Source organism: Leopardus geoffroyi, chromosome A3 (genome assembly GCF_018350155.1).
Source record: "Leopardus geoffroyi isolate Oge1 chromosome A3, O.geoffroyi_Oge1_pat1.0, whole genome shotgun sequence".
Classification (NCBI taxonomy): Eukaryota; Metazoa; Chordata; class Mammalia; order Carnivora; family Felidae; genus Leopardus; species Leopardus geoffroyi.
In genome coordinates, this window is record NC_059336.1 from 102,776,790 (window position 1) to 102,804,080 (window position 27,291).

Consider the following 27,291-nt stretch of genomic DNA (forward strand, 5'->3'; position numbering starts at 1 on the left):
ATTACATTAAATATAGTATATGAACATTATTTCTGAGATACGGAAACAACCTAAATGTCCATCGAGAGATGAACAGATAAAATGTGCTATCTACATATAATGGAATATTATTCAGAAAAAAAAAAAATTCTGCCACATGCGACACAAGTAAACCTGAAGGACATTATGCTAAGTGAAATGAGCCAGTCACAGAAGCACAAACTATGCCATGATCTCACTCATACGAGGTATCTAGTCACTCACAGAAACTAGAATGACGGCCCGAGGAAAACGGGCAGTTGCTGTTGAACGGGTGTCAGATTCCACTTAACACAAGACGAGTGAATTCTAGATACCTATACAACGTTGTGCCTGTCATTAACAATACTACCATGTACACATAAACATCTGTTAAGAGGATGGATGTCAGGATGGATGTCAAGTTCAGTGTTTTTACCAAAAATGAACACACACGACCCCAAAGGGCACAAGGAATCTTCTGGAAGTGGCGTTTATTACCTTGATTACAATCATTTCACAGGTGTATGCATGTGTTCAAACCCATCAGATTGTATACATTAAATACGTGCAGTTTTGTAGAACAACTACATTTCAGTAGAGCCACCTTTTGTCTTTAATGGAGATAGAAGAAAATATAAAATTACATCTATGGCTTGCATTGTATTTGCATTGGACTGCTCTGCTCTAGCCAGAGAAATGTTTGATGGTCACTGCCTGCTGAAAATAGGATACAAAGACTTCCCTGTATATCCGTCTACTTACCAGTGTATCATTTTTTGAACATAATGTATTAAAAATCAACTTCAGTAGTTCTTATACTGGATAGACTCAGAAATCCTGAATTCTCAGTTGCTAGGTCTTGGTTGAAAACTCTAACACCCTTGGAAAAACTCCACAGTAACCAAGTAATATCTTCACTAAACTGAAGTTACATCTTATTTTAATCTGATAGTTTTCCTAACCCAAAAGGCCACATCAGGTTAAATGACATCCAATTTCACTTTGATGTTCATAGCTGCCAGTTCGGCTACAAAATACCGGAAAACGTAAGGCACAGAAACAGTGTCAATAGTATCGCTGCGATTACACAAAGTACAGTTGTACTTTCTGTTGCGCATGGCAGACCAAGAAGGCGGTGGCTTCTCCAACAGTGGAGAGAGCAAACTACCACACTCCACGCACACGTGGGCTACCGATCGATCCGAACAGTTGAAGAGGCGGTCATGAAGGAGAAAAGATGTACCGTGGGCTAAAAGAGCATCCCGCTCCATTTCCCCAAAACGGATTCCGCCCTGGACGTTTCTTCCCCCAATAGGCTGGTTAGTGACTTTGTCTCTGGCTCCCGTTGTTCTAACCTGGAATTTGTCTGAGACCATGTGGCGTAAACGCTGATAATAAACCACGCCTATGAAGATGTCTGCTTCTAGTTCTATCCCACTGATGCCACTATACAGCCTCTCGGTGCCATAGAAATTGTAGCCAGCAGCTTTCAACATCTCACCGAAGTATTCTAAGGCTGAGTTCTCCTCTGAAAAGGTGAAGGGTGTAGCATCGTGGCAGAGACCGTGCAAAGCAGCAGACTTCCCCGCCATACTCTCAATTAACATACCAATGGTCATGCGGGAGGGAAAACCATGAGGATTGAACAAAATGTCTGGGACCATCCCACTCTCAGAAAATGGCATGTCCTCAGCTGGCCACAACCGGCTCAAGATGCCCTTCTGCCCATGACGACTGGCAAATTTATCTCCGATAGTTGGGTTCCGAGGGACTCTCATCGTGATGCAAATACACTTGAATTTCCCACTGCCCGTGTCATTACTGCACACTTTGATGTTATCCACAATGCAATTTTCTTTACTCCTAGGAAAAAATAAGCAGACGGGAGGTCAAACTATGTTCTTTAAACTTACAAAGACACTTAAGTGTTATTGATATAATTAGTGTGTCATATAGGATATTTGCAAAACTTATTCCTACCTCTACTCTCCAGTACAAATAGAGATGGTGTCCCTACGAGTATTTACGAACAGGGCTACTGATTACGTTCACTACATAACTATGCCCATCTGAAAGAACGGCGACAGAGGCAACTGAAAAACTATGATGAAGACCTACTGTTGAAACAATTTTTTGGATGTAAAATAAGCTAAAAAATTTTTAATTTTAATAAAAGGCACAGTGAACTTGACATTTTAGCTAGGAAAATTCCTAACAACATGCCTGAGAGAGATGATCAAGTTTGAATAATACAGTTTTGAAATCAATCACAGGTAACTTATCAAACTATGAGACTGACAAGAGAAGTAGAAAAACAAAGGCCATACAGCAGACACAGAACTTTGTATCATTTAAGAAACGAACTTCAGTTATGACTGAGTCAGTGACTAAAACCATCACTTCTGTCTTCTCCAGAATTCTCCTGTTAAAAGATAACATTCACTGACCACCAGCAATTTCATTGAGAAACAGCCTTCACAAAGTAGTATTGGGTATCCGAACTTACTTATAGTAGATCACAAAGTTTTCCCCGGTGTTGAGGTTCAGGTAGCCATAATACGGATCTCCATACTGCAACTGTGCTCCAATAAATGGCAAGCCATCATCATCTAACTTCTGCAAAACCCGTGGGTCACCAGGTTTGACTCCAAACACCAAACTATCATCTCCTTGTTTAATTTTTTCAGAGAGATCTATGAACTCAGACTTGTAGACACTTCCATGGGCAAAGCCTCGTTCCCAAGAGGCCTTATTCACAATCTGTGAGGTCAAAAAAATCATTAATTTAAGAGACTGAGGCCAAATGGGGATTTTCAAAATTAAAACTAGTTAGAATTAATATACTGGGTTTATGATAACTGCCATTCTAATTTTAAAACTCCAAATTTTCCAAGTCACCTACACTAATAAAACCCAGACACTTGTAAATGGCTTCAGACCTAATCATACATAAATATAAATGATAGGGGCACTTTGGTGGCTCAGTCAGTTAAGCATCTGACTCTTGATTTCAGCTCAGGTTGTGATCTCACAGTTCATGAGATCAAGCCCCACATCGGGCTCTGTGTTGACAGCACAGAGACTGCTTAGGATTCTCTCTCCCTCTCTCTTTGCCCCTCCCCCGCTCACATATGTGTGCACTCCCTCGCTTAAAATAAATAAACTTAAAAATAAATAAATATGAAATGTAGACCTATCCAAGACCTTATTCACTCAGCATCTACTCACACATGCACTCAAATATCTATGATATATGCATATTTGAATATTTAGTAAATATCCCTCAAGGCTTGCCATTTTCTTTCTTTCTTTTTTTTTTTTTTTTTTTTTTAATGTTTATTTTTGACAGAGAGAAAGAGTATGAGCAGGGGAGGGGCAGAGAGAGAGGAAGACACAGAATCTGAAGCAGGCTCCAGGCTCTGAGCTGTCAGCACAGAGACCGACGTGGGGCTCAAACTCACAGACTGCGAGATCATGACCTGAGCCGAAGTCGGACGCTCAACCGACTGCGCCACCCAGGCGCCCCAAGGCTTGCCATTTTCAATGGAGACTAGGAATTCATCATTTAACAGAACACTCTGGTGCCAGGACATGAAAATATTCCTTCAGTAACCCCACAGTAAACAAAAAAGTTAAAATGAAAAGAAATGAGGGGTGCCTGGGTGGCTCAGTCAGTTAAGCATCCGACTTCAGCTCCGGTCATGATCTTGCGGTTTGTTGAGTTTGAACCCCACGTCGGGCTCTGTGCTGACAGCTCAGAGCCTGGAGCCTGCTTCGGATTCTGTGTCTACTCTTCTCTCTGCCCCTCCCATGCTCATGTTCTGTCTCTGTCTGTCTCCCAATAATATAAACATTAAAAAAAAATTTTTTTTAAAAAGAAATGAAACTACATTCTCTTGGCAGAACTCACCATGGCATCTTCCATATCGTAGCCAGTGTAAGAAATAACAGCAACAATGGCATTTGTCCCAATTGGATAGTTATCCATATCATAATAATCATACATGTATGGTCTCACTAAAGGGCTTTGTGGAGTCTGCAGACGATACAGTTTATTATCTGATCGAGCTTGGTAAGTGAGAAGTGGAAAGCCCATAGTTTGCTTCCCTACAAAGGAAAAAAAAACCCTTAGCATCGTTTTCCCCTTGACTATAAAGGTCATATATAAAATTGGTAACAATAAAACATTCATCATCAGGGAATGAATAAATCAATCATGGTGGTTCTGCTCACTACAGACTAATACACAGCATGAAAATGAAGCAGACCATGTGTATCTATGTAGCCAGACCATGAAAACGATGCTGAGAGGGGAAAAGCACAGAATGACATTTAATATTATACGATTTAGGTACACATCCCAGATAATTCCACTCCTAGTTTATGGACATGTGTATAATGTAAGAAAAGCATAAAAAGGATGCATATAAATTACAGGATATTACTAGTTGGGGGACAGACGGGGTGAAAAGCAGACAGTAACTATTATCTATCTACTTAGATTACTTCCTTACACACACACAGAACACAATGTCAGTATCTGCTAATTCTGGGTGTGGGGTACAGAGGGTAGGGAAGTGAGACTCTTCTTTGTACTACTTCACATTACAGAGAATCAACCTGAAACAAAATGATTTATAAGACCGTATGTGTATGCATACATACACAGTGAATTTTAAAATCTAGAAAAGGAGACTTCCAGCTTCCAGTAAGAGAAAGCTACACCTCAGCACATTAAGATCCAGAACAATGCAAAACAGCCCCCCCCCCCCCAAACACACACAGTATGAAAGCACTGGAGTCAGAAACTGGAGAGGAATTCACACTTGGACAAAAGAAACAGTACAGAGGGAACTACTAGCTTTTTCAGTTTTTAATGTTTTTGCCTGATGGTTCAGTCACTGTAGCGGCTACAACTTAGATAGAAACCTACAGTCTTACCAGCCTACAGAACCAAGGAACAGAGTTCAGAACACAACAGCAACTGGAAAGTAAGGGGGTAGATTTTAGAAAGGAAAGAACCATGAAGAGCCTTAAATTCTGCAAATAAACGGAGTCCAAATCCTTGGCAGACTAAACTATGCCTGTGACAGATCCAAGCAGGCCACCTGAGGCTAAAAGAACATACTTCAACTGCTGTGTTCAGCTATCTACCAATTAAATCTAAAAACCCATCTTTTTGAAGGACCATAATAGAACCGACAATCTTTAAAATCTATCATTCACGATGTCATGGATACAATCCAATATTACTAGAAATACAAGGAAATAGGAAAACACAACCCATACTTAAGAAAAATGTAATCAATGCAGATGGATCCTGAGATGACCCAGATGTTAGAATCAGAAGACGGTGATTTTTAAAAACCTGTAATAACAATGCTCAAAAACATAAAGGAAAATATGTTCACAATGAAGACAACAACCTCAGAGAAAATAGAAACTATAAAAAAGAAACAAACAGAAATGCTAGGCTAAAAAACTAAATATCTGACATAGAATGAAAAATCAGTGAAATTAACAACAGATCAACAAAATGATCCAACCCGAAGAGGAAAAAAAAGATAGAAAAGGAGATTATAAACCAATGGCTTATAGAACAATACCTAAAGTTTTAATATACATGACACATAAGTGAAATCTCAGGAGAGGTATGAGAGAATGGGGCAGAAGCAGTGTTTTTACAATTAATGGCAAAAACTACTAATTTAATTACATCTTTTATTTTTTATTTATTTTTTGACAGAGTGGTAGCAGGGGGAGGGGGCAGGCGGGGGGAGGGAGACAGAGAGAGAGAGAATCTTAAGCAGGCTCCATGTCTAGCAGGGAGACCAAGGCTGTGGGGCTCGTTCTCAGGACCCTGAGATGACCTGAGCCAAAATCAAGAGTTGGATGCTTAATTGACGGAGCCACCCAGGCGCCCCGATTAACTCTTTAAAACCAGATTTAAGAAGACCAATACACTCCAAGCACAAAGAACATCATATCTACTCAATCTGCTACAAATAAAATATAAAGTAAAAATCTTAAGGACAGGGGAGGGTGGGGGGGTGGGGGGAGGAACACGTTATCTACAAGCAATCAACCATACACGTAACTACTGACTGCTAGTAAAAATGAGAGACCAAGAAGAGACAGTTTGATACCTTTTAAGTGCTGAACAAACATAACTCTCAATTTAGAAATGTACATCTATTTCCTTCAAGTGAAGATCAAACAAAGACATTTTCAGAGAAATAAAAACTAAGAGGATTTGTAGCCAGCCACCTAAACTATAAAAAATGCTAAAGGAAGCTTTTCAGGCTCAAGAGATATTACTTGGAGGTATTCAACAGAACACGGAATCATCAGGCAGGAATGAAGAATACTGCAAGTGATAAGATGTGGGTGACTACATGGTTTGTATTCTTCAAAAGTCAAATCACAAGACCTCAAACAAATCCAAATTGACAAATGTTGTACAAAATAAATTACCTTTTGGTTCAAAAACATCAATGTCAAAAGTGACAAAGGCTAAGGATCTGTTCTAATTTAAAAGACTAAAGAGACATGACAACTAAATGCAACTTGTTATCCTGGACTAGGTGCTACGCAGAAAAAAAAAACTGCCACAAGCCATATTTTTGGGACAATCAGTCAAAATTTGAGTAAGGACTATAAAATAGTATAACAACATCAATGTTAAATTTCCTGATTTAAACGCTTGCCCCTGGTTATGTAAGCGAACATCCTTGCTGTTAGGAAATACACAATGAAATATTTAGGGGTAAAGGGGCATCGTGTCTGTAACTTCCCTTCAAATGGAAAGCAGGGCAGATGAGACACAATGTTAACAGAATCTAGATAAAGGGTTTATAGGAAATCTTTGTACCATTCTTGCAAGTTTTCTGAGTTTGAAAGTATTTCAAAATAAAAAAAGTTACAAGTGCTTTTCTTCTGTATGAATACCACCACCACTCTCTACCCCCTCTTACCCATCTGGCACTGGTACATGTTCCGAGGACTCTGGTTGTGATCAGAGAAAGGGATGAAGTTGGCGATCACACTCAGCAGGCTGTGAGGGAAGAGCTCTTGGTGGGTGGTAACTCCGGCCAAAACCTCATCCTCGAAGATGGCAATGTTCATGAAGATCTGGAAAAAAGGAAGGGCGAGAAGTTCAAGGCACAAAATAACTGACTGTTAGCATATTAACTCATCTTATCTCTCAGAGTTTAGGACTCAAAGCCTTGAACGAAAACCTTCCCCACTCAACATCATGAACACGGACAGGATCCACTGGGAAGCACGGGGAAGCTTCCATTAGAAATATCGCTTACCTGACCCGTGTCACTCTAAATCCACCCTGGTTCAACTGTGGAAGATTGGAAGAAAGAAATTTTTTGGTAGCACAAAGCCCACAGTTTCCCAACTGCAAAGATGGAGGCAAAGGCGGTGAGTGGGTCTAATGGAATGTTCCCACCTCACACCTGAGGCAGAGTCAGGTGCATAGGAGCTGGGCAGGATGGGAAGGCAGGTAACATGACCATCAACCCTCTCTCTCGATAGGTGAGCGGAGGGAGGAAATGTGAAAACGGCTTTGTGTTCATCATAGAGGAGACAGAGGTAAGTTCTGATTTTCTCTCAAACTCCTGATGGTTATCAAACAGCGCTAACATTTTTAAAAAGTAGCAGTGATTAAGTCTTCAGAACTCATATACCACACGAGTAGGTTCAGGCACCAACACAATGCTTTGTGTACCTGTTCCATAGTTCCAATTAGTTCTTCTTTGCCTAATTCCAAGTTCTGCACAGGCCGCACAAGTCTACAAGGAGTGGTAAACAGGAATAACCCTGGGTATAGACTTGGTTTTCCCGTCATGGGGATAAGGGCCACTTCCATCCAGGGAGGAATTCTTTTTTCTCTCAACACCTGTTTTCAACAAAAAGAGTTCAATTAAGAAGTGATGTAGGGGTGGGCACTTGGGGGTCATGATCTCATGATTTGTGGGTTCGAACCCCCGCGTCAGGCTCTGTGCTGACAGCTGGAGCCTGCTTCAGATTCTGTCTCTGTCTCTCTCTGCCCCTCTCCTGCTCATGCTCTGACTCTCTTACTCTCAACTGAGCCACCAACCAGGCTCCCCTAAATGGATTAAGTTCTTAACACAAAGGCCAAAAAACAAAACAAAACAAAAAAAAGCACACACACAAAACCCCCACAAGTTAACAAAGATAAAACCTGAAATTAATACTGAAAAAGGTTCAAGGCAATAAATCAAAATTCTGCATTCTCTCAAATACCCACTGCTTAACCTAACCAAGAAAAAAAGCTGGCAGTGTGTGTGTGTGTGGGGGGGGGGGGGGGGGGGAGGGGGGGGGGAAACAAATGTATGGAGTAAGAAATGAAAAAAAAAAACAAAAAAAAAAAACAAAAAAAACCCCAGTGAAACTAAAATTTAAAATCATGGGTCTACTCTAAGAAATCAAGATGAAATGGATAAAATGCAGGTTACCAAAACAGACCTCAACAGAGGTAGAAAACCTTTTTAAAGATGATCGTGTTCCATATTAGAAATAAACGTATCTAGAAACTATCCCCAAAGAAAGCACTAGAGCCAGATGGTTTCATAGGGGAATTTTGCAGACTTAGGACCAGATAACCCAATTTCTACAAACTGTTCCAGGGCACTGAAAACAAAGGAAAACTTTCTAATTCTTTTTATAAAGCAGAAATGTATCTATTAAGAAAAAAATAAATTTTTACTATTTAACTGGTATTTCTTAAATATTAAGAAAATGATACACCGTGACCAAGTGGGATTTATTCCAGGAATTGAGGGTTCATTATTCATCACTAGTACTAGAGAATGATGATCAGGGAATAAAGTAATATAATACACTTAGTATATCTAAAAGAAAATACTACAGATTTCCCCCAGAACACATCAAAGAATGAAATACAGAATTACCGTATGATCCAGCAATTCTAATTCTAGGCATACACGCCAAAGGACTGAAAGCAGGAACTCAAACAGGTACTTGTATATCCATGTTCACAGCAGCATTATTCGTGGTAGCCAAAAGGTAGGAGCAACCTGGGGCACCTAGGTGGCTCAATTGGTTAAGCATCTGACTCTTGATTTCGGCTCAGGTTATGATCTCACAGTTTGTGGGATCAGGTCCTGCATTGGGCTCCGCGCTTCCAGCACGGAGCCTGCTTGGAATTTTTTCTCTCCCATTTTTGTCCCTCAGCCCTGTCACTCAAAATAAATAAGCTTAAAAAAAAAAAACAACAACAACAACACAAAAGGTGGAAGCAAGCTAAGTGTCCATCAATGAACGAATGGATAAGCAAAATGTGGTAGTATACCCAATGGAATATTCTTCAGTCTTAAAAAAAGGAATGCAATTATTTTTACGTTTATTTATCCATGTAACCTTTACAGCCAACGTAAGGTTCAAACTCATGACTGTGACATCAAGAGTCACATGCTCTTCCAACTGAGCCAGCCAGGTGCTCCAAAAAGGAATGAAATTCTGACACAGGCTGCAACAGGGATGAACTTGAAACACTGCGCTAAGCGAAATAAGCCAGACACAAAGGGACAAATCCTGCATGATTCCACTTACATGAGGTACCTAGCAAAGTCAAAGTTCATGAAGAAAAGGAGAACAGTGGCAACCAGGGAAGGAGGAAATGGGGAGCTCCTGTTGAATGAGTACAGACTTCCAGTCTGGGATGATGGAAGACTTCAGGAGATGGAGAGGGTGGTGGTTGCACAACAACCTGAACATACTTAATGCCACTGAACTAGAAGCTTAAAAATGGTTACAATGGTAAATTCTGTTATATGCATTTATGAACAAAACAAAACCACAGGGACCTCTGGAAAAAGTGAAATCATACAATTTGAGCATCAAAATAAGCAACAGCAACAGAAGACTCATGAAATAAAACAGGCATCTGTAAATCTATGCTGCTGTGAATAAAAAAACAAATAAATGGAAGAGAAAGGAAAACTCTACCTTACAAAATAGCAACTCACAAACACAGAAGGAATGATAGAGCTAGGAAACAATCACAGGGCAGCCATCACAATAATCATTCCCTCAGGAAAGAATCATCAATGGGAGAGTAATAATTCTGCAAAGAATTCGCCAACTTGCAGGTAAAAACTTGATGAGGCTTTCACATAGCTTCTTCCAAATATCTCTCCACAAATTACTAATTACCCAGAAAATTAGCAACAGCACAGTGCATCAACCTAAAGAACACAACCTTACCGCGATCATAATTAGCATCACTAGTTGCGGGACAAGTCAACATCATGTGCCTCTTTTTTTTTCATTTTTTAAATGCTTATTTATTTGAAAGAGAAAGAGAGAGAGAGAGAGAGAGAGAGAGAGATTGAGAATGAGTGGGGGAGGGGCAGAGAGAGAGACACACACAGAACCTGAAGCAGGCTCCAGGCTCTGAGCTGTCAGCACAGAGCCCAATGTGGGGCTTGAACTCACAAACTGTGAGATCATGACCTGAGCTTAAGTTGGCCGCTTAACCGACTGAGCCACCCAGGGGCCCCAAGATCATGTGCCTCTTGAAAGGATATCCTGAATTTCATCATCAGAAAGCTACACACCAACATAAATAAAGGATAGCTATACAATAACTGGCCTGTCGTTTTTAAAAAAGTCAAGACACAAAGAGCTGAAGGGCCATTCATGATTAAAGGAGACTAAAGAAACATGATAATTACATGTAATACATGATGCTGGACTGGGTCCCAAACCAGGATAGAGAAAAAATTGCTGTGGAAGTCATTCCTGAGACAACTGGCATAATCTGAGTGCCAGCTGTGGACTCCACCACCCTGACCTTCCCTGATGTTGAAAAGTGTACTGGGATTATTGAGGAGGAAAAGCCCTTGTTCTCAGGAAGAATACACTTGATGGTGGCAATCTTCATGGAAAAGGGGATTGGTCTGGATACCACCCTCAAATGGTTCAGAAGAAAAAACTATACAGGTTTATAAAGGGCATACAAATGGATAAAGCATGTGGGGCAAAACCTAACAACTGGTGGATCTAGGTAATGGGCAGATGGGAGTTCTCTGTGGTGTTCGAACACCTTTACATTTAAAATTGTATTGAACAGGGGCACCTGGGTGGCTCAGTCGGTTCAGCGACTGACTTCGGCTCAGGTCATGATCTCACGGTTTGTGAGTTCGAGCCCCGCGTCAGGTTCTGTGCCAACAGCTCGGAGCCTGGAGCCTCCTTCGGATTCTGTGTCTCCTCCTCTCTCTGCCCCTCCCCCACTTGTGCTGTCTCTCTATGTCTCTCAAAAAATAAATAAATGTAAAAAAAATTAAAAAAAAAATTGTATTGAACAATTTGAAAACTAAAAATACCGAAAACTGAACCAGAGTACAGTTTGAGATAAACCACAGCACGAACTGTAATTCATCCTGTTGCCAGAGAACAATTCTTCAATGCCCATTGTCTCATACCAAAACTCTTGTTAGGAAAATTCCAAATATAAGTTAGTCAAAGAATGTTATTCTACTTTTTTTTTTTTTTTAATGTTTTACTTATTTTTGAAAGAGAGAGACAGAGCACAAGTGGGGGAGGGGCAGAGAGAGAGGGAGACACAGAATCGGGAGCAGGCTCCAAGGCTTTGAACTGTCAGCACGGAGCCCAGTATGGGGCTTGAATTCACGAGCTGTGAGATCATGACCTGAGCCGAAGCTGGATGCTTAACCAACAGAGCCACCCAGGCACCCATACCTGACTTTTTAAAAACACACTTTCATGGGGCGCCTGCGTGGCTCAGTCGGTTAAGCATTCGACTCTTGGTTTTGGCTCAGTCATGACCTCACGGTTTGTGAGTTCCAGCCCATCAGGCTCTGTGCTGAGAATGCAGAGTCTGCTTGGGATCCTTTCTCTTCCTCTCTGCCCTCTCCCTCCCTGTGTCTCTCAAAAATAAATAAACTTAAAAAAAATTGTTTAATAATAATAAAAAATAAATAAATAGAAATCCACTTTTAAGAGCCAGAAGGTAACAGGGTGTGACTTATACCTTGCATACCTTCAACATTACTTGAAATATAAAGGACGTATTTTGAGGCCCCCTGTATGCCACTAGTATTAACAAAACAAAAAAAGTTAAAAATTTGTAAGATTAGCAGACTAGGGCCTCAATGAAACTACCAAAAAAATGCATGCAGGTCAAAGTATCTGTCACTGACCCTAACCTCTGAAGCCAGCACAAGACAAGACTGTGACACTACAGGGGATGTGGAGGCACTTTCGGAATCAGCTTCTGACCTCCAGACCCCCTGGCCAGTCTACGCTGCCCTGGGGCTACCTCGACAACGAGAAAAGGACAGACAACCTAGGAGTAAGGGACAGAATAGTTCACAAAGACACAAGATCACCTTAAAGTGTCGGAGAGAATCTGCAACACCAGGAGCAAGGTCCTTATCCACCCAGCCAACCATGACGCCGTCCAGCAGGACAGGGTAGCACTCACTGTACGGCCGGTGTGGCGCTCCATCAACTGGAGTGACCCCTGGGGAAGTGAACAGACCAAATGCTCACACCAGAGTGCTTTCTCCTATGTTAAAAAGTCCCTCCAGATAGGCTCGACAACCGCTTCATCATTTTAGAGATCTTGCCTCCAAACCAGAACATTTTTATATTGCTTACATGTTTCCAAGCCCTTTCAGCAAGGATACACAAGAAACTGGTGACTCGGACTGTCTTTGGGGTAGAGCAGCTGGGGGACAAGGGTATAAGAGAGGCTTTCCTATGTATATCTTCTATGTTTTGATTAGAACCATGTAAATAGATAAACTTTTCCCCAAAACCTCAACTGCACTTGATCCTCCTTATTTGCGGATTCCACATCTGTGAATTTGCCTACTTGCTAAAATTTATCTGTAACCTCAGCATCAAGACTAGTGGTGCTTTTGTGTTTATTCCAGGACATTCAGCCAAAGCAGAGATAGCAGCTGTGAGTCCCCCAGAACAAAGGCTCTGTCTCTTATGACATCAGGGTACAGACTACTAGACAACCTCTTTTTAATGGTCTTCCTGCAAACTGACACTGTTTCCTACTTAAAGATGCAGTGGTCAAGTCACCAGATACAGGGAGTGACCCAAAATGTTATTTCTGATATTGCTGAATGTTAATGCATTAACGATAATGCTGAATGCTGGTGTATTTGAAATGTTTTGACATTTTTATTTTTGCAAAAAATAAAATAAAACTATAGCATTTAATTTCTCCCTCACTCATTCTCAAAAAAATGCACCTGACCTACAGACGAGCCAGGAAACCAGCCCGACTCCTGCACACAAGAGTAAACAGAATTCTTGCAGGAATTCCCTGCTTAGTTCCCAAAGAAGCATAACTTGACAGTTTGCACCTGTTAAAACCCCCACACCCAAACAAGACTGTTTATCACTGTCTATCACATACCCAAGCTGCAGAGCAAAGCCGGAATAGATGCTGTATACACAAACTGTGTGACGACCTCACACACGGCAGTCAGGTGGTTCATCAGGCCACAGGGCTCCCCATCTGGGGTGTGCACAGGACAAAGGAAACCCCAGGACTCCGGCAGCAGCCTGCGTACTGTGGTGGTCCTCATCTTAGCAAAATCAGCCCCTCTGTGCACACAGCGGAAATGGGAGAGATAGCGTATGAAGTTCAGCTTATCAGCCACAACACAAAGTCCAGAATCTTGCAGGAAGCCAAGACCTTAACGAAACAAAAGTCATTCAAAAACAGGCTAAACTTAAAAAACAAGTGTATTTCGATGTGAGGCTCTGAGGACAAAACCTCAGAGCACACTATAAATCAGAGTGAGTTATAAAGTTTATTAGCGCTGACGAGTGGGAGGGATTTACAAAATTAGTAGTAAAAAGGCAGTAACCCCCCCACCAGATTTCCCAAGTTATATTAGCCCCACTGGTTCCCTCTCTCCTTCTACTACTACCTCCTTTGTGGGAAACGTTAAATGAGTGTGAAACAGCAAGTAACTAAACGGGATTCATCAGAGAGGGATGGAAAATATGTAAGAAGTTGTTAGTCGTAAAAAAAAATCTGCATCGGTACTATCTGTGTAAAAAAAAGCCAACAGTATTACTTCTGGGCCCTCAATGACTACTTAAGTTTTTCAGGCCTTTCTGATGCACCTGGTTTAGGGACGGGTTTACACGCACCCCCGCCCCCCCCCCCCCCCCCCCGGACTACCTGTAACGGTTCCTCACAGATCTAAGCTATCTTTAGAATTCTAGAAGGAGGCACAGAGATGCATGTGATGATAAGAAGTGGATTTAAGCTCTACAGATGCCTTGTCTCAAGCCCTTCAGATTGATGCACACTGATGCACACTTGTCAAATTTACAACATGAAATCCGTCTTTAGTGAAAGGGACAAATGCACTTTTTTAAAGGCCTTTTTTCTTTTTTCTTTTTTTTTTTTAAGTAGGCTTCACACCCAGCACAGAGCTCAACATGGGTCTTGAACTCATGCCCCGAGATCAAGACCTGAGCTGAGATCAAGAGTCTGATGCTTAACCAACTTAACCACCCAGGTGCCCCAAGGGATGAGTTCACTTTTAAAGAGAACCTCTCTCAGCAATATATAAATCCATATTGATCAAATAACTTTAAAACTGTACCTAAAATGAAGTCTATCTATTTTTATTTTTTATTTTTATTTTTTTAATTTACATCCAAGTTAGTTAGCATGTAGGCAACAATGATTTCAGGAATAGATTCCTTAATGCCCCTTCCCCATTTAGCCCATCCCCCCTCCCACAACCCCTGAAGCCAATCTATTTAATTTCACCTGTTTTAGAACGCAGATTCCCAGTAGCAAGAAGATATTCAAATGGTTTTGTAAGGTCTGTTCCCATATTAAAAATCTTCATCAAATTTTCAGTGTTTATGGACACATTGGCCTTCTGAGCCCTCTTGTCTAGAGCAATTTTTATAGACACTAACCAAGCTTCCATTTTTTCCTGAAATAAACATTGAAACTATTACATTTAAATTACTCACATTTCATACTTACTCCCAAATAATAATCCCATGTCCATAACAAAGGCCCACTAATTTATACAGTTGACATGGAGAACGTCTGGCCTATAAGCCTGAAAAACAGTCTTTCATCACACTATTCCTGTTCAGGCAGAAGCCACAAACTCCTGCATATCAAGGTTTCTCAACCTCAGCACCACTGACATTTTGGCTAGATAGTTCTTTGTAGTGAGGGGCCAGACCCTGCATGCAGGATATTTAGCACTATCCCTGGCCCTGACCCACAGGATGCCAGTAGCATCCTGCAAGCTGTGACAACCAAAAATGTTTCCAGGCACAGTCAAATGTCCCTTGGAGTGAGGCAAAAACTGCTCCTAGTAAAGATTATCCACATTCACGAAAAGAATCAAAAGTTTGCTCTGGGAGGAAGCGCCTGGGTGGCTCAGTCAGTTGAGTGTCAGAGTCTTGATTTTGGCTCAGGTCATGATCTCAGGGTCATGGGATCAAGCCCCGCGTTGGGCTCTGCTTGAGATTCGTTCGTTCATTCATTCATTCATTCATTCATTCATTCTCTCTCTCTCCCCCCCACCCCCACTCGTGCACACACTCTCTCAAATTAAAAAATAAAATTAAAACAAAACCAAAAATCACATTTGCTTTGGCTTTAGAAAAGTTTTTCATTAAAATGCTCTCATCAAGAAGTCAGAACAGCTTCAACCCCAGAAACAGGCAACGAGTGCTAAGCTTTAAAGCAGCAGCCACTCTCTTAACAGTAAAAACAACTAAGAAGAGTCCAAGTCCCCAAATGACGCTCAACACACAAGACAGCTGACAAACTGGTAGGAAAGAGTGACACTCTCTTCTCCTGTAAGTCTGAAGCAAAATGGAAAAGAAGTGAGATAGCAGAGTCAGAAAACGGGAAAGAAAAGCCACAGACCTGAGGACCAGAGACCCAGGTAGCAGCTCTGTGACCTGAGACAGGAGACCGGAGGAATGAGGACCAAAACGGTCTCTCCCTGGTAAGAGGTCTGTCTATTGTCACTTTGTAGTTAACTTGCTAAGGTGAGCAACTAGCATGGGGCACATACTATAAGCTGGCACTCTGCATATTTATTTAAGCCTCACAACAAACTTTTCTTCAAAGAGCAGTGCATTATAGGATGACCTGGGCCCAATTTATTTCTGTCTTAAGAATTTTCCAGACTTTCCAAAGGTAGCAGGTACATAAACTCATTATGAAGACTGAGGTGCCGGCTTGTAATCAAACACACTTCTACAGAGAGGCAAACTATCACACTAAGTAGAATAAATGAAAATTATAAATAGCCTCCCGTCAGTGCAGGTCAGGTTCTCCCCCCAACTTGCATTTTTGGAGTTCTAGCACTTTTTGACTTCAGAAATGCAGTCGAGTGACTGGAGACCTGTATGTAAGGCCTGCACACAACAGTGCAACAGAAGTGAGAAGAGGCCTCTAAGAAGCCTTCCTATGAGGTCCCCAGCCTTTCTGGTAAAAGGTTCAGGGGTATAAAGCTGAGCAGACAGTGCCTCTGGCAGGGAGGGCAGACACCACAAAGGACGATGAACAGCGTTCACCAGAGCTGTTCTAAAGTTCAGAGAGGGCAGCTCTTCAGTATCTCTCGCTCCCTATTAAGAAGCCCTCAGAACCAAGCACGGAAATCACAGGACACCTCAATCTCTGCTGTGATATTCAGTGAAATGGCTACTGAAGTCTGTAGTCCGGATTATGTCACTGTCCCGTACCTTCCGGAAGATTCTTACTGTGTCCCAGAGTCAGGGGTTCAGAAGCTTAAAACAAAGCTGGTATAAAAGTATGGAAACCTGGGGCGCCCGGGTGGCTCAGTTAACTATCTGACTTCGGCTCAGGTCATGATCTCACAGTTCGTGAGTTCGAGCCCCACGTCGGGCTCTGTGCTGACAGCTCAGAGCCTGGAGCCTGCTTTGGATTCTGTGTCTCCCTCTCTCTCTGCCCCTCTCCTGCTTGCTCTCTCTTTCTCTCTCTCTCTCTCTCAAAAATAAATAACATTAAAAAAAAAAAAAGTACGGAAATCACACACGTTTGGCCAGTTACATGTTATCATTAATGTTATGACCGAGATTTGATGTTGCCTTTAACCTCTTAGAAATATTAAAGAAGTTTCTGAATTTGGTATAAACTTAAGATCTTGGATTAAATCCTTACTGCCGAACAAACAAAAAATTAAAAAGGCAGGCTAACGTAAAGTGCCGAAACTACAAATTGCAAACATGCAGAAAACAGTGCTGCCGGAAACCGTCTCACCATTCCACAAGAGGGCCGACTGGCCCAAGGGTGAAAGCAGCAAGCGTTTACCTTCAGAAACATAAGGAAGAGCTGACCAGGTGTAAGGACTTCTTGATTCACTAAACTGTCAGGATTCTCCTCCATGCACTCTCCTTTGGCTAAAGCAAAGAGCTTCCGGGTCATGAGACAAAGCATGTAAAACTTTTCAGTACTGGATTTCAAGTGGATACAGATGCATTGGCTGTGTCAAAACAGAAAGCGAAGCTTAAAACGACTGAGCTGCTACTAGAACTTGATGTCCTACGAACCCAGGTTCCCGATTCCTGTTTACTTAAAAGTTCTTACTCATTTTTAAAGACAACTGCTTTTCCTCTTTACTGGCAACATTAGCAAAAGGACAGTACATACTCACAGGGTCTAGAGCTGTGCTGGACCACATGGCATGACATGCAGAATGTGGTTATTTAAATGTAAATTAACTACAACTAAATAAAATTAAGAATTCCGTTTCTCAGTGGCATTGGCCATTCAGGTGCTCAACATGTGACCTGTGCCTACATACTACTTTAAACGCTAGTAACTGTACATGGTTATATAACAGAGTCCTTGCCTTGGGGAAATAAAGGGACAGGATGCCTACAACTTTCAAATGTTACAGGAAGAATGCTGACCTACGTAAAGAGAAATCAAGAGAGCAAACGTAATAAAAACGGTAACAACTAGTGAATGTGAAGTGTCCACGGTACTATTTTTGCAGCAATTCTGGAAGTCTGGAGTTGTTTCAAAATAAAAGTTTAAAAGCACAATAAAATAAAACGAAACTACTATAGAAAGAAAGGTGTGGATGGCCAGAGGAACTGAGCTGGGCCCTGCTTCCTTAGACCAGAATGTTACCCCCAGGTCCATCCTGATTCCCAGATGACTCATAGCCCTAACTACAACCTCCCGCCCCACAGACAACCGTTTAGGCAAAAGCACGTACTTAAACAGAAACTCTGCAGCCTGTTCATTTGGGTACCAGTCAGGGAGACTGAGCTTCACTCTGAAGCATTCACCTAGATAATTAAGGACCTGTTTTTGTGTGGAACAACCCTCTTCCGTTACGATCCTTAACATCTGAGAAATGGAGTTCCTAAAGAAAGAGTCCTCTTCTTTGCCTTTGATGAGCTCCTGAAAAATCTGGTAATCGGAGAAGTTGACAAGTGCCTAGAATAGAAGAAAAAAAGAAAAAAACAACCAAGGTTTTCTTTTTAATCACTAGTCATAACTAAACAATTTTAGCCATTCTATTTCCCTGAGAAGATTTAGCACTCCACTACTGGCAAATCCAAATGAACTCTCCAAAACAAGGCATGGCTTGTATGGTAAGACAGCAAGATGGCCCCATCATCATCCTTGCTTTCTGGTATTCACAGCCTTGTAGAGTCTCCGCTCACACTAAGTCAGCACTGGCCTGTGTGACCAAGACAACATGGTAAAAAAGTTGATGTGTGATTCTCAAGGTCAGGTCCCAAAAGGGACTGTGGCTTCGGCCTCACTCTCCTGGCTAACCCTCTCGGGGAAGACAGCCGCTTCCAGCAGCCTGTGGAAAGGCCCACGTGCACAGGAACCAGGACCTGCTGCCACCAGCCTGCAATGACCTGCCAGCCATGAGTGACCACCTTGGAAGTGGATCCTCCGGCCCTGCTAGCCTTCTACATGACTGCAGCCCCTGCTGACATCTCACTGCTACCTCCAGAGACCTTGAGGCACAAGTGCCCCAAATCCCAGCCACTTCCAAATTCCTGACCACAGAAATAGTGAGAGAGGAATGGTTATTGATATTTTGAGCCACTGCATTTTGGGTAATTTGTTTTGGAGCAGTGTACAGCTGATACAGCCATCAATTCCACTCGGGAGAACCTATCCATTCTGCACAGAATGTGACCTCCACTGAACCTCTTCATAGCAAAAGAAACACATTCGTTAAGTCACACCTTCAGTGCAAATCCCAAAGGAAGGAAAAACAGTTCTTTCCGGTAAATAAAGTTCAACATAACCGTGCCATTTTCCAGGTAGTGAAGGTTCATGTTGACAGCAGAATGTTCTTCCCTGACACAGTGCATTGAAACTCCTATTGAAACAAAGCAAAAAGTCAAAAACTCAGTAATCCTGTAACTGCTTTGATAATTACTTTTTTCCCTAAATTATTTTTAACCCTCTTAAAAATAGAGCCAAATCACTAAGGTTAGCCAAGACTGGCAACCAAAGATGTCTCCAGACCTTGCCAAATCCCCTAGGGCACACAATCTCCCTAGGCTGAAAACCACTACAAGTAACTGAAACTACAAATTTAATGAAACTTCAAAGTTTCCTTGTAGAGCTGGGTCCGTGTGTTATAACACGTTATATTGCAGAGCCTCATCATACAGCACTTTATATCCCCTGTACTCTGTGGAATCCGATCAAGAGAAAATGGCTTCATCCAAGAGTCCAAATGGAGAAAAAGCAGAATTTTAGATTTTGTTTCAGCTTTAACAAAGCCTGGAACGGCATTCCACATCAGTGATGCAAAAGAATAAACGACTAGCCGTTTTGACTTGCTGAGATGCTATTATTCTAGGGATAGTATATATGGCTATCATTAGAGGCTGATTTTTAGCTCAATTATAAAAACAAGTTATTCACTTGCAGGGTTACCAAAGAATGAAAATGTTGTCTTATGAAGCCAGGCTCTGTCACAGTGAGCACTCAGAGGCCGGTGGCTGTCAGCCAGGGACTCCAAGAGGAATGCCACGGAAGAGGAAACCTACATAGGAGACTTCTGAGGTCCACACCCCCCCTCTGGTAGAGTCAGGCCAGCCTTCGTCTCCATAAATAAGAACATCAGTACATGCATTCTTTCTTTCTTTGTTGCTAAATGTTTATTATTTTTCCGAGAGCAGGAGACAGAGGATCCAAAGCAGGCTCTGGGCTGACAGCAGAGAGCCCAATATGAGGCTTGAACCCACAAACTGAGAGATTATGACCTGAAATGAAGTCAGATGCTTAACCGACTGAGCCACCCAGGCGACCCATACATGTGTTCTTTCAATGTGAAAAAAACTAAACATAATAAAAGCAGGCTTCCTGCTATAACATGCTTACTAACTTAACAGAAATGCTTACTAGAAAAACAAAACTTTTCTAAAAGAACATTCTAAAGGTCACTACAACTTACCATACTGAGTATAGCCAGGCCCTCTGGTTTTCCATTTTGGTCTTACCATTGCAATGGGGAAATTTCTCCGAGGCATAATTAACATTCGGATGACTTTTTCAATGCCATTGATTATAAAATAGCCTCCCATTTCCTGCCAAACAGATGAATTATAATTTGTTAAACAAAGATACACTGTCAACATGAAGATAACTGCCAGACGCAGTGCAACGTGCAGAAGAGGCATGCGGAGGCGAAAGGGTCTACAGGTCCCCTGGAAACTTCATGGAAACTGTCAGTGTGTGAATTAAGTCTTCTCTCAAGTGCACTAAAAAGGTTCTAGGGACCTGGCAGAAAAGTATGGAAGGATCAGGATACTTTCCTCTACTAGACAGCCTCAAACTAACTTGCCTTTCTGTCCCCCTAAAATGATTTCATGATTTAGTCTTCAAATGATATTTAAAAAAAAGAAAAAAAAAAAAAACAAACCTTACTTGAAAGAGATAAGAGATAATAGCCATTTTGCTTCCAGGTGAATATGGTTCCCAAATAAGTTAAAAAATTCTGACTGTACAAAAACTCTGGAAACCAGAAATTCAGATTAGCTAAAGAGGAAACTGTTTTTCATAGTTCTGATATCACACTTTTTTTTTTTTAACTAAAAAAATTTTTTTTCATGCTTATTTATTTATTTTTGAGAGAGAGAGACAGAGAGAGAGAAAGAGAAAGAGACAGACAGAACACGGGCAGGGGCAGGGGCAGAACACGGGGCAGACAGAGAGGAGAGAGAATCCCAAGCAGGCTCTGCACTGTCAGCACAGAGTCTGATGTGGGGCTCAAACTCACAAACCGTGAGATCATGACCTGAGCTGAAACCAAGAGTTGGACACTTAACTGACTGAGCCACCCAGGTGCCCCTCTGGTATCATAGTTCTATAATAAATAAAAAGCTACTACACATTGATACTATGAAGCAGGTATATCATGCTGGGTGCTCTATGTTACCAGCCCCGTTAATCCTCTTAACAATAAGTGGCACAGTTATTATGCCGAGAAGAGGAAACTGAGGCGTAGAAAGATGAAAATTCCCATGGGGCGCCTGGGTGGCTCAGTCGGTTAAGCGTCTGACTTCAGCTCAGGTCACGATCTCATGGTCCGTGAGTTCGAGCCCCGCGTTGGGCTTTGGGCTGACGGCTCAGAGCCTGGAGCCTGCTTCCGATTCTGTGTCTCCCTCTCTCTCTGCCCCTCCCCCCGTTCATGCTCTCTGTCTCAAAAATAAATAAACGTTAAAAAAAAAAAAGAAAATTCCCAAAGCCACATAACTGGTAAGTGGAGCACTTGGGTGTCAAACCCAGATCTGACACCATAACCCTCATCCCATCACAAAACACAGTCTCCCTACTGCCAGCAGAGTCTATACGTCTTGAGTACTTCAACTCAATACCGCAAAACCACGTATCGCAGATGAAAACAATGCCGAAGGAGAGGTACAGGAAGCAATTCAATATGCTCACGGAATCTTACTGTTGGTAAAGCATGCATCTCATACGGAAAGTGTATCATGCAGGAAATTGGGGAACAACCTATCAATACTTCCCCCATAATAATAATATTCTCTAACTGTGCGGCCACTTTTCACACACGGTCTCATCTGAGACTCATTCTGAGCCTACGAAGTATGCAGCACACAAGATACCAAGCCCCATTTTACCTATCCAGAACTTGGAAGCGGAGAAAGAAAAACTGACTCTCACTGGCAAGTTTCTATCTTCTCACCCCCATCTCAGGCCTTTTCTACCATCACCTGGATGCCCGCAATTACCTCTGCTTCTTCATGGTGCTCAATGAGGGCTTTTGGAGGAAGGTTGTATAAGTTGCAAAGCTTAGACTTCACCATGATGGGAACATAGCCAAGAAACTGTTTAATGACTCCTTTTGAGATGCCATTCACTGCCCAGCTGATATCAGCCTAAATGAAAATGAGAGAAGAAAATTACTTAATAATAAAAAGAAACTACCTGGATCTACCAAAGGAAGTAAGTATTTTAAAAGAGTAAAGAAGAAGACCATCAGGTAAATGATTTTATCCTTTGGATTTAAAAGATAGCATCTTTAAATGACAGTACTAAGAAAGCAGAATTCTGGTAGAAGTTTTATTAGGCACCAGCCTTATTCTCAAAAACGTACAACCTAAGAGTCACACGCTGTCACTTGTACTCACTGTCAACTTGCCCCGGTAGGTACTCCTCCGGCCCCGACATTCTGCGGGATAAATGTTGAGCTCTTTGCAGATGTTTCCTTTTGGAACCATCGGTGGACTGATGACAGCATCCACAATAGTAAGAGAGATCCGCTCATCTTTGAAAGCAAATTCAAAGGGAGGTATAGCCTGAAATACAATCCACACGATGAACTGCTTGCATTTCCAAGGCCCTCTTTCTCCAAGATTCTTCCAAAGCTCACGTGTTCTACAAGCACTGATGCCCAAAATGCCAAATATGACATATCTAAAAAGACGGTTAAAACTACATCCGGTCTACTCATACCCTCGCTAAGTACCTGCAACTACAATGAACTAATTCAGCTTGTGAGTGTCTGCAACACGTCACATTTGTAGTAGGCTCTAGGGTACAGTTGTGTTCAGAACAAAACTGTTCTGTGAACCAAGTGCCTGACTTCTCTATTGTACGTGGTACCTGCAACGTGCACAGCAAGACAAATGGGACTGCTCCTAACAGGAGAGGATACGGAAACATCCTCCTGATTTAGGACCGGGCACTCTAATGCCATCATTCTTTACGCTGATATTTGTACATTTCATTCCATGGTGGCCTCATGCTGAAACCAGAGCCTCACAGGTGGTGGCCACAGTGGTTCTTCCCGTTGCACAACAGCTGCTTCTCTGCACCACTCCCTGGGGAAGCTCTCCTGTTCCGAGGAAGGGGCATCGCTGAGCTCTCCTACATATTAACTAGGAACAACCTCCTAGCCTTAGCGTTAGAACAAGAATGCCAGAAATGGAGCCAAGAGTATAGAGAAGGTTCTCTACCCCCATGTCAGTTCAACTGACCTTGTCTCCATTTTCAAATGTTATCTAAAGCTGGCATTGTTTTAGGATTTAGTATTTTATTCTAACATAAAATTTTCATGTATTTTTTATTTAAGGATGAAGCATCAATTTGCAAAAGGGAGATCAGAAGATTTTCTTTCTCAAGTCGCAGCTACACTATCTATATCACAATACAATCTTGTTATTTGAGATAGTTAAGGTCTATAAAGTTGCCACAAACACTGAACTGTTCTTAGGGGAAAGTTAGGTTCCTGTCTCTGATCACACTTTTGTCAACTGATCAATACATAAGCTTGTTTTATGTACATTTCTATTTAAAGACACCTTACTTAATATATATCGTTTGTTCATTAACACTGAACTCACAGCCAACAGCACTAACTCATGACTGAACAAAGGTTATTTAATACATATTTCTCTTAAGGGGTACATCACAGCCTTTTTGCACTTAGAACATGAGATAGCACTTCAGCACTATGCTTGAGGGCTATTTTAAAGAGTGAAATCACCAACAAAAAGCACCAGAAGGAGAAAAATTGGACAGATTTAGAAAAGGATACTTGTTTATAGTATGGAACTTGAAACAAGAAATAGAGCATCACCTTCTTGGACCTTAGTTGAAATGGTGCACACTGGGCTATTCAAAATTTTCACCATTCTGCACGTGGTGGTATGTACTGACTTGTGGGCTATGAATAGATATTAATGAGTTAGGCAATTCACAAATACGAATTCCTGAATAATGAGATCGAATGTATTCTGAAAAGATGACTGTTGAGACTTATCAATTTAGACTCACAGAATGAAGAAGTATATCCCCCCCCCCCATATTGGGCAAAACTGTAAATAAACCAAAATATGACAAAGGCTATCTTTCCCTTGACTTTATAAATGTTAGTCGTTTACTTTACTGTTTCATGTAACAACATTTTCATACAGTATTCTGGTACTAATACTAAGTTGCAGCATCACTATCTGTGCTGACCACACTTTCTACATGTACTTAATCAAAACAACTTATCACAAGAGGCTGAATACAGAAGCAGAAATGCAAATCCAGCTGTCTTCTAATAAGCCAGACATTCAAAAAACAGGAAAAATATCATTTACCTATTAATTTTTCTGCTCTAGAAAAAAAATTTTTTTAATGTTTATTTTTGAGAGAGAGACAGAGCGCAAGTCGGGGAGGGGCAGAGAGAGACGGAGACACAGAATCCGAAGCAGGCTCCAGGCTCCGAGCTGTCAGCACAGAGCCCAACGCAGGGCTCGAACTCAAGCTGTGAGATCATGACCTGAGCCCAAGTCGGACGCCCAACTGACTGAGCCACACAGACGCCCCTAGAAAAAATTTTTTTAACCATACCACTGTTTTATTAGGGATTTATTCAGGTTAAGTCTCTAGCAATAAGGGAGTCACTTAGGGGGCACAAAGCTGACGAAGCTTCCTCAGATCTCATAACGAACCACCAGCTTAGCAGGCTCTTTGGCTGTATCACTGCCTCGTTCCACCTACAAATTATTTTAAGGATACTGTTTTGGCCCCACAGACTAGTAGGTCGGGTAGGTTTCCCCAACCCAAAACATGAACAACATGAAGGCCATGAAGCCCAAGAAATGCTTACACATGAGATTCCAGGAAACAGGCGTGGGGGGATGTGCCCGCACGGTTCCTGATATACATGTCAAGGCCCCAGTGCATCGGTTCACCCCAGTTCAACCTCAGGTCTGGGTGGTCCCAGTCAGACCATGGATCCCTCTCCTGTTGCAAGCCATCAGGAAGCTTCCAGGAGTTGCCTTACCCCATGCCATCACCCGGATGTGGTTGGTAGGTAGTCTTCCACCCACATATTATCCTTCTTGGCAACGGCAGCCTGTTCTTCTGGGATCTTGGGATAGTGCCCTGGAGCATGTCCTTGGTAATGTGGGAGGCTCTCTGTGCACCTAATGGCACCAGGGTCCCAGCTGCCCTTTGAGCCATCGGACTACCAGGACCTGTGCCCTGGTCACTGCCATCTTCTCCTTCACCCCCCCCCAATTTTTTTTTAATGTTAATTTATTTTGAGAGAGAGAGAAAGAGAGAGAGAGCGCGAGCAGGGGAGGAGCAGAGAGAGAGGAAGACTCAGAATCTGAAGCAGGTTCCAGGCTCTGCGCTGTCAGCACAGAGCCGGAAGCGGGGCTCAAACTCACGGACCTCAGATCATGATCTGAGCCGAAGTTGGACGCTTAACTGAGTCACCCAGGCGCCCCTCTCCAAAAATATTTTTAATAAAAATGTTAATATATCATTGGTTTGTCTTTTAAATGAATTCATCCTTTAAAATTTTCTCAATTTTAATATCTAATAGAGTAAATACTGATAAACAAAGCTCTTTAGGACCCCTCAAAAATTTTAAGAGTGGAAGGGGGTCCTGGAACCAAAAAGTTTTGAGAACTTCCAGTCTATGTATTACTGGCACCCTCAGAGCCCACTGCCTGGGAGATGCTGGCGATGCTAACCAAATGAGACCTTCCCCCACCATCTTCATTTGAACTCTGCTACCGTATCCTTTAGATCAAATCACTTAATGTTGAATAAGTGTCACTACTACTCAGTCTCGCTTTCAGGCCTCATTTAAAAATTTTTTTTTAACCTTTATTTATTTTTGAGACAGAGAGAGACAGAGCATGAACAGGGGAGGGTCAGAGAGAGAGGGAGACACAGAATCTGAAACAGGCTCCAGGCTCTGAGCCACCAGCACAGAGCCCGACGCGGGGCTTGAACTCACGAACCGCGAGATCATGACCTGAGCCGAAGTCGGACGCTTAACCGACTGAGCCACCCAGGCGCCCCTCAGGCCTCATTTATATCTTCCTCAACACCCACCTAATTCAGAGCAGGTGCCCAGTAGTTTCTCCCTTTAAAGCTAAGAAGAACACCGTGGAAGGATGACCTCACATGTACAGTCTATGTACAAATAGGTTCAGAATCTTTTCAGGTAAGTTTCCGAGAGGTAAAACTTCAGTGACATGAAAGCATGTGCGGTGCGAATGGCACACCCACCATAGCATAGCGCCTTCCTCACTCTCACGCAAGCAGACACTGGCTACAAAACACTAAGGTTCCAACCACAAAGAAATCCAGAAATCACAAATACATCTAGTACTCCCCCAGTCGATTAGACGACAAGTGCCAGGCCCCCCGCCGAGCCTGGCACGATCTGGGAGAACTATTTGGGATTATACTGTGATCTCCCAGCCATCTCTCTGGGAACCCTACCCAAGGCCACTGCCCTACTTACCCCAGCATCTTGGATCTATCCCGCACCCCTCGCCACACAAGCATCCTCCCACCCACCCACCTCGTCCAGCCCGCGGGGTCCTTCTCCTGTGCCCGCCTCGAGTTTCGCCTCATCTGGGGCCTCGTCGGAGCAAGTGGCACCGGAGATCGCAGAGCGACTGCAGCCTGGAAGGACGCCGCGCTCACCTGCACCGCGTGGCTGAGGCCCTCGCGCACAGCGTAGTTGAAGGACTCGACATGCGCCCGCGTCAGTTCCTGCAACGCTGGCTTTTGCTGCTCCCGCGGGATCCCATAAGACGGGTCAGTCAAATGCTTTAAGCTGGGCCCCTTGGGCAGGTTCTGCCACCGGCCGGCGGGATCCATGTGTCCTCCTGCACACCGGGCGCCAGCGACGGCTCCGCACGCGCCGGGAAGAACGGCAGGCGCCCCGGTGCCCACGGCCTGCTGGGAAATGTAGTTCTTCT

The 27,291-nt window shown here is 42.5% G+C and overlaps 1 protein-coding gene and 1 pseudogene across 2 annotated transcripts; both read right to left on the minus strand.

Moving 5' to 3' along the window:
• Positions 1 to 474: 474 nt before the first annotated feature.
• On the minus strand, positions 475 to 27,291 carry POLR1B (RNA polymerase I subunit B). Of its 2 annotated transcripts, XR_006703604.1 has the most exons (16): positions 27,014 to 27,291; positions 22,702 to 22,869; positions 22,303 to 22,449; positions 20,502 to 20,634; positions 19,279 to 19,415; positions 18,285 to 18,508; positions 17,372 to 17,543; positions 14,831 to 15,002; positions 13,454 to 13,735; positions 12,408 to 12,541; positions 7,739 to 7,909; positions 6,975 to 7,131; positions 3,911 to 4,107; positions 2,507 to 2,760; positions 903 to 1,863; positions 475 to 870 (listed from the first exon to the last, which is right to left on the minus strand). XR_006703604.1 is itself a non-coding variant. In XM_045446853.1 (15 exons), exons 1-15 carry the CDS (start codon positions 27,188 to 27,190, stop codon positions 981 to 983), a joined length of 3,408 nt encoding a protein of 1,135 aa, XP_045302809.1. In that variant the 5' UTR covers positions 27,191 to 27,277; the 3' UTR covers positions 475 to 980. The 2 variants fall into 2 exon arrangements, 1 of the variants encoding a protein (XP_045302809.1); XM_045446853.1 differs by having other exon boundaries at positions 475 to 1,863; positions 27,014 to 27,277.
• Positions 24,830 to 25,653, minus strand: LOC123581121 (annotated as a pseudogene).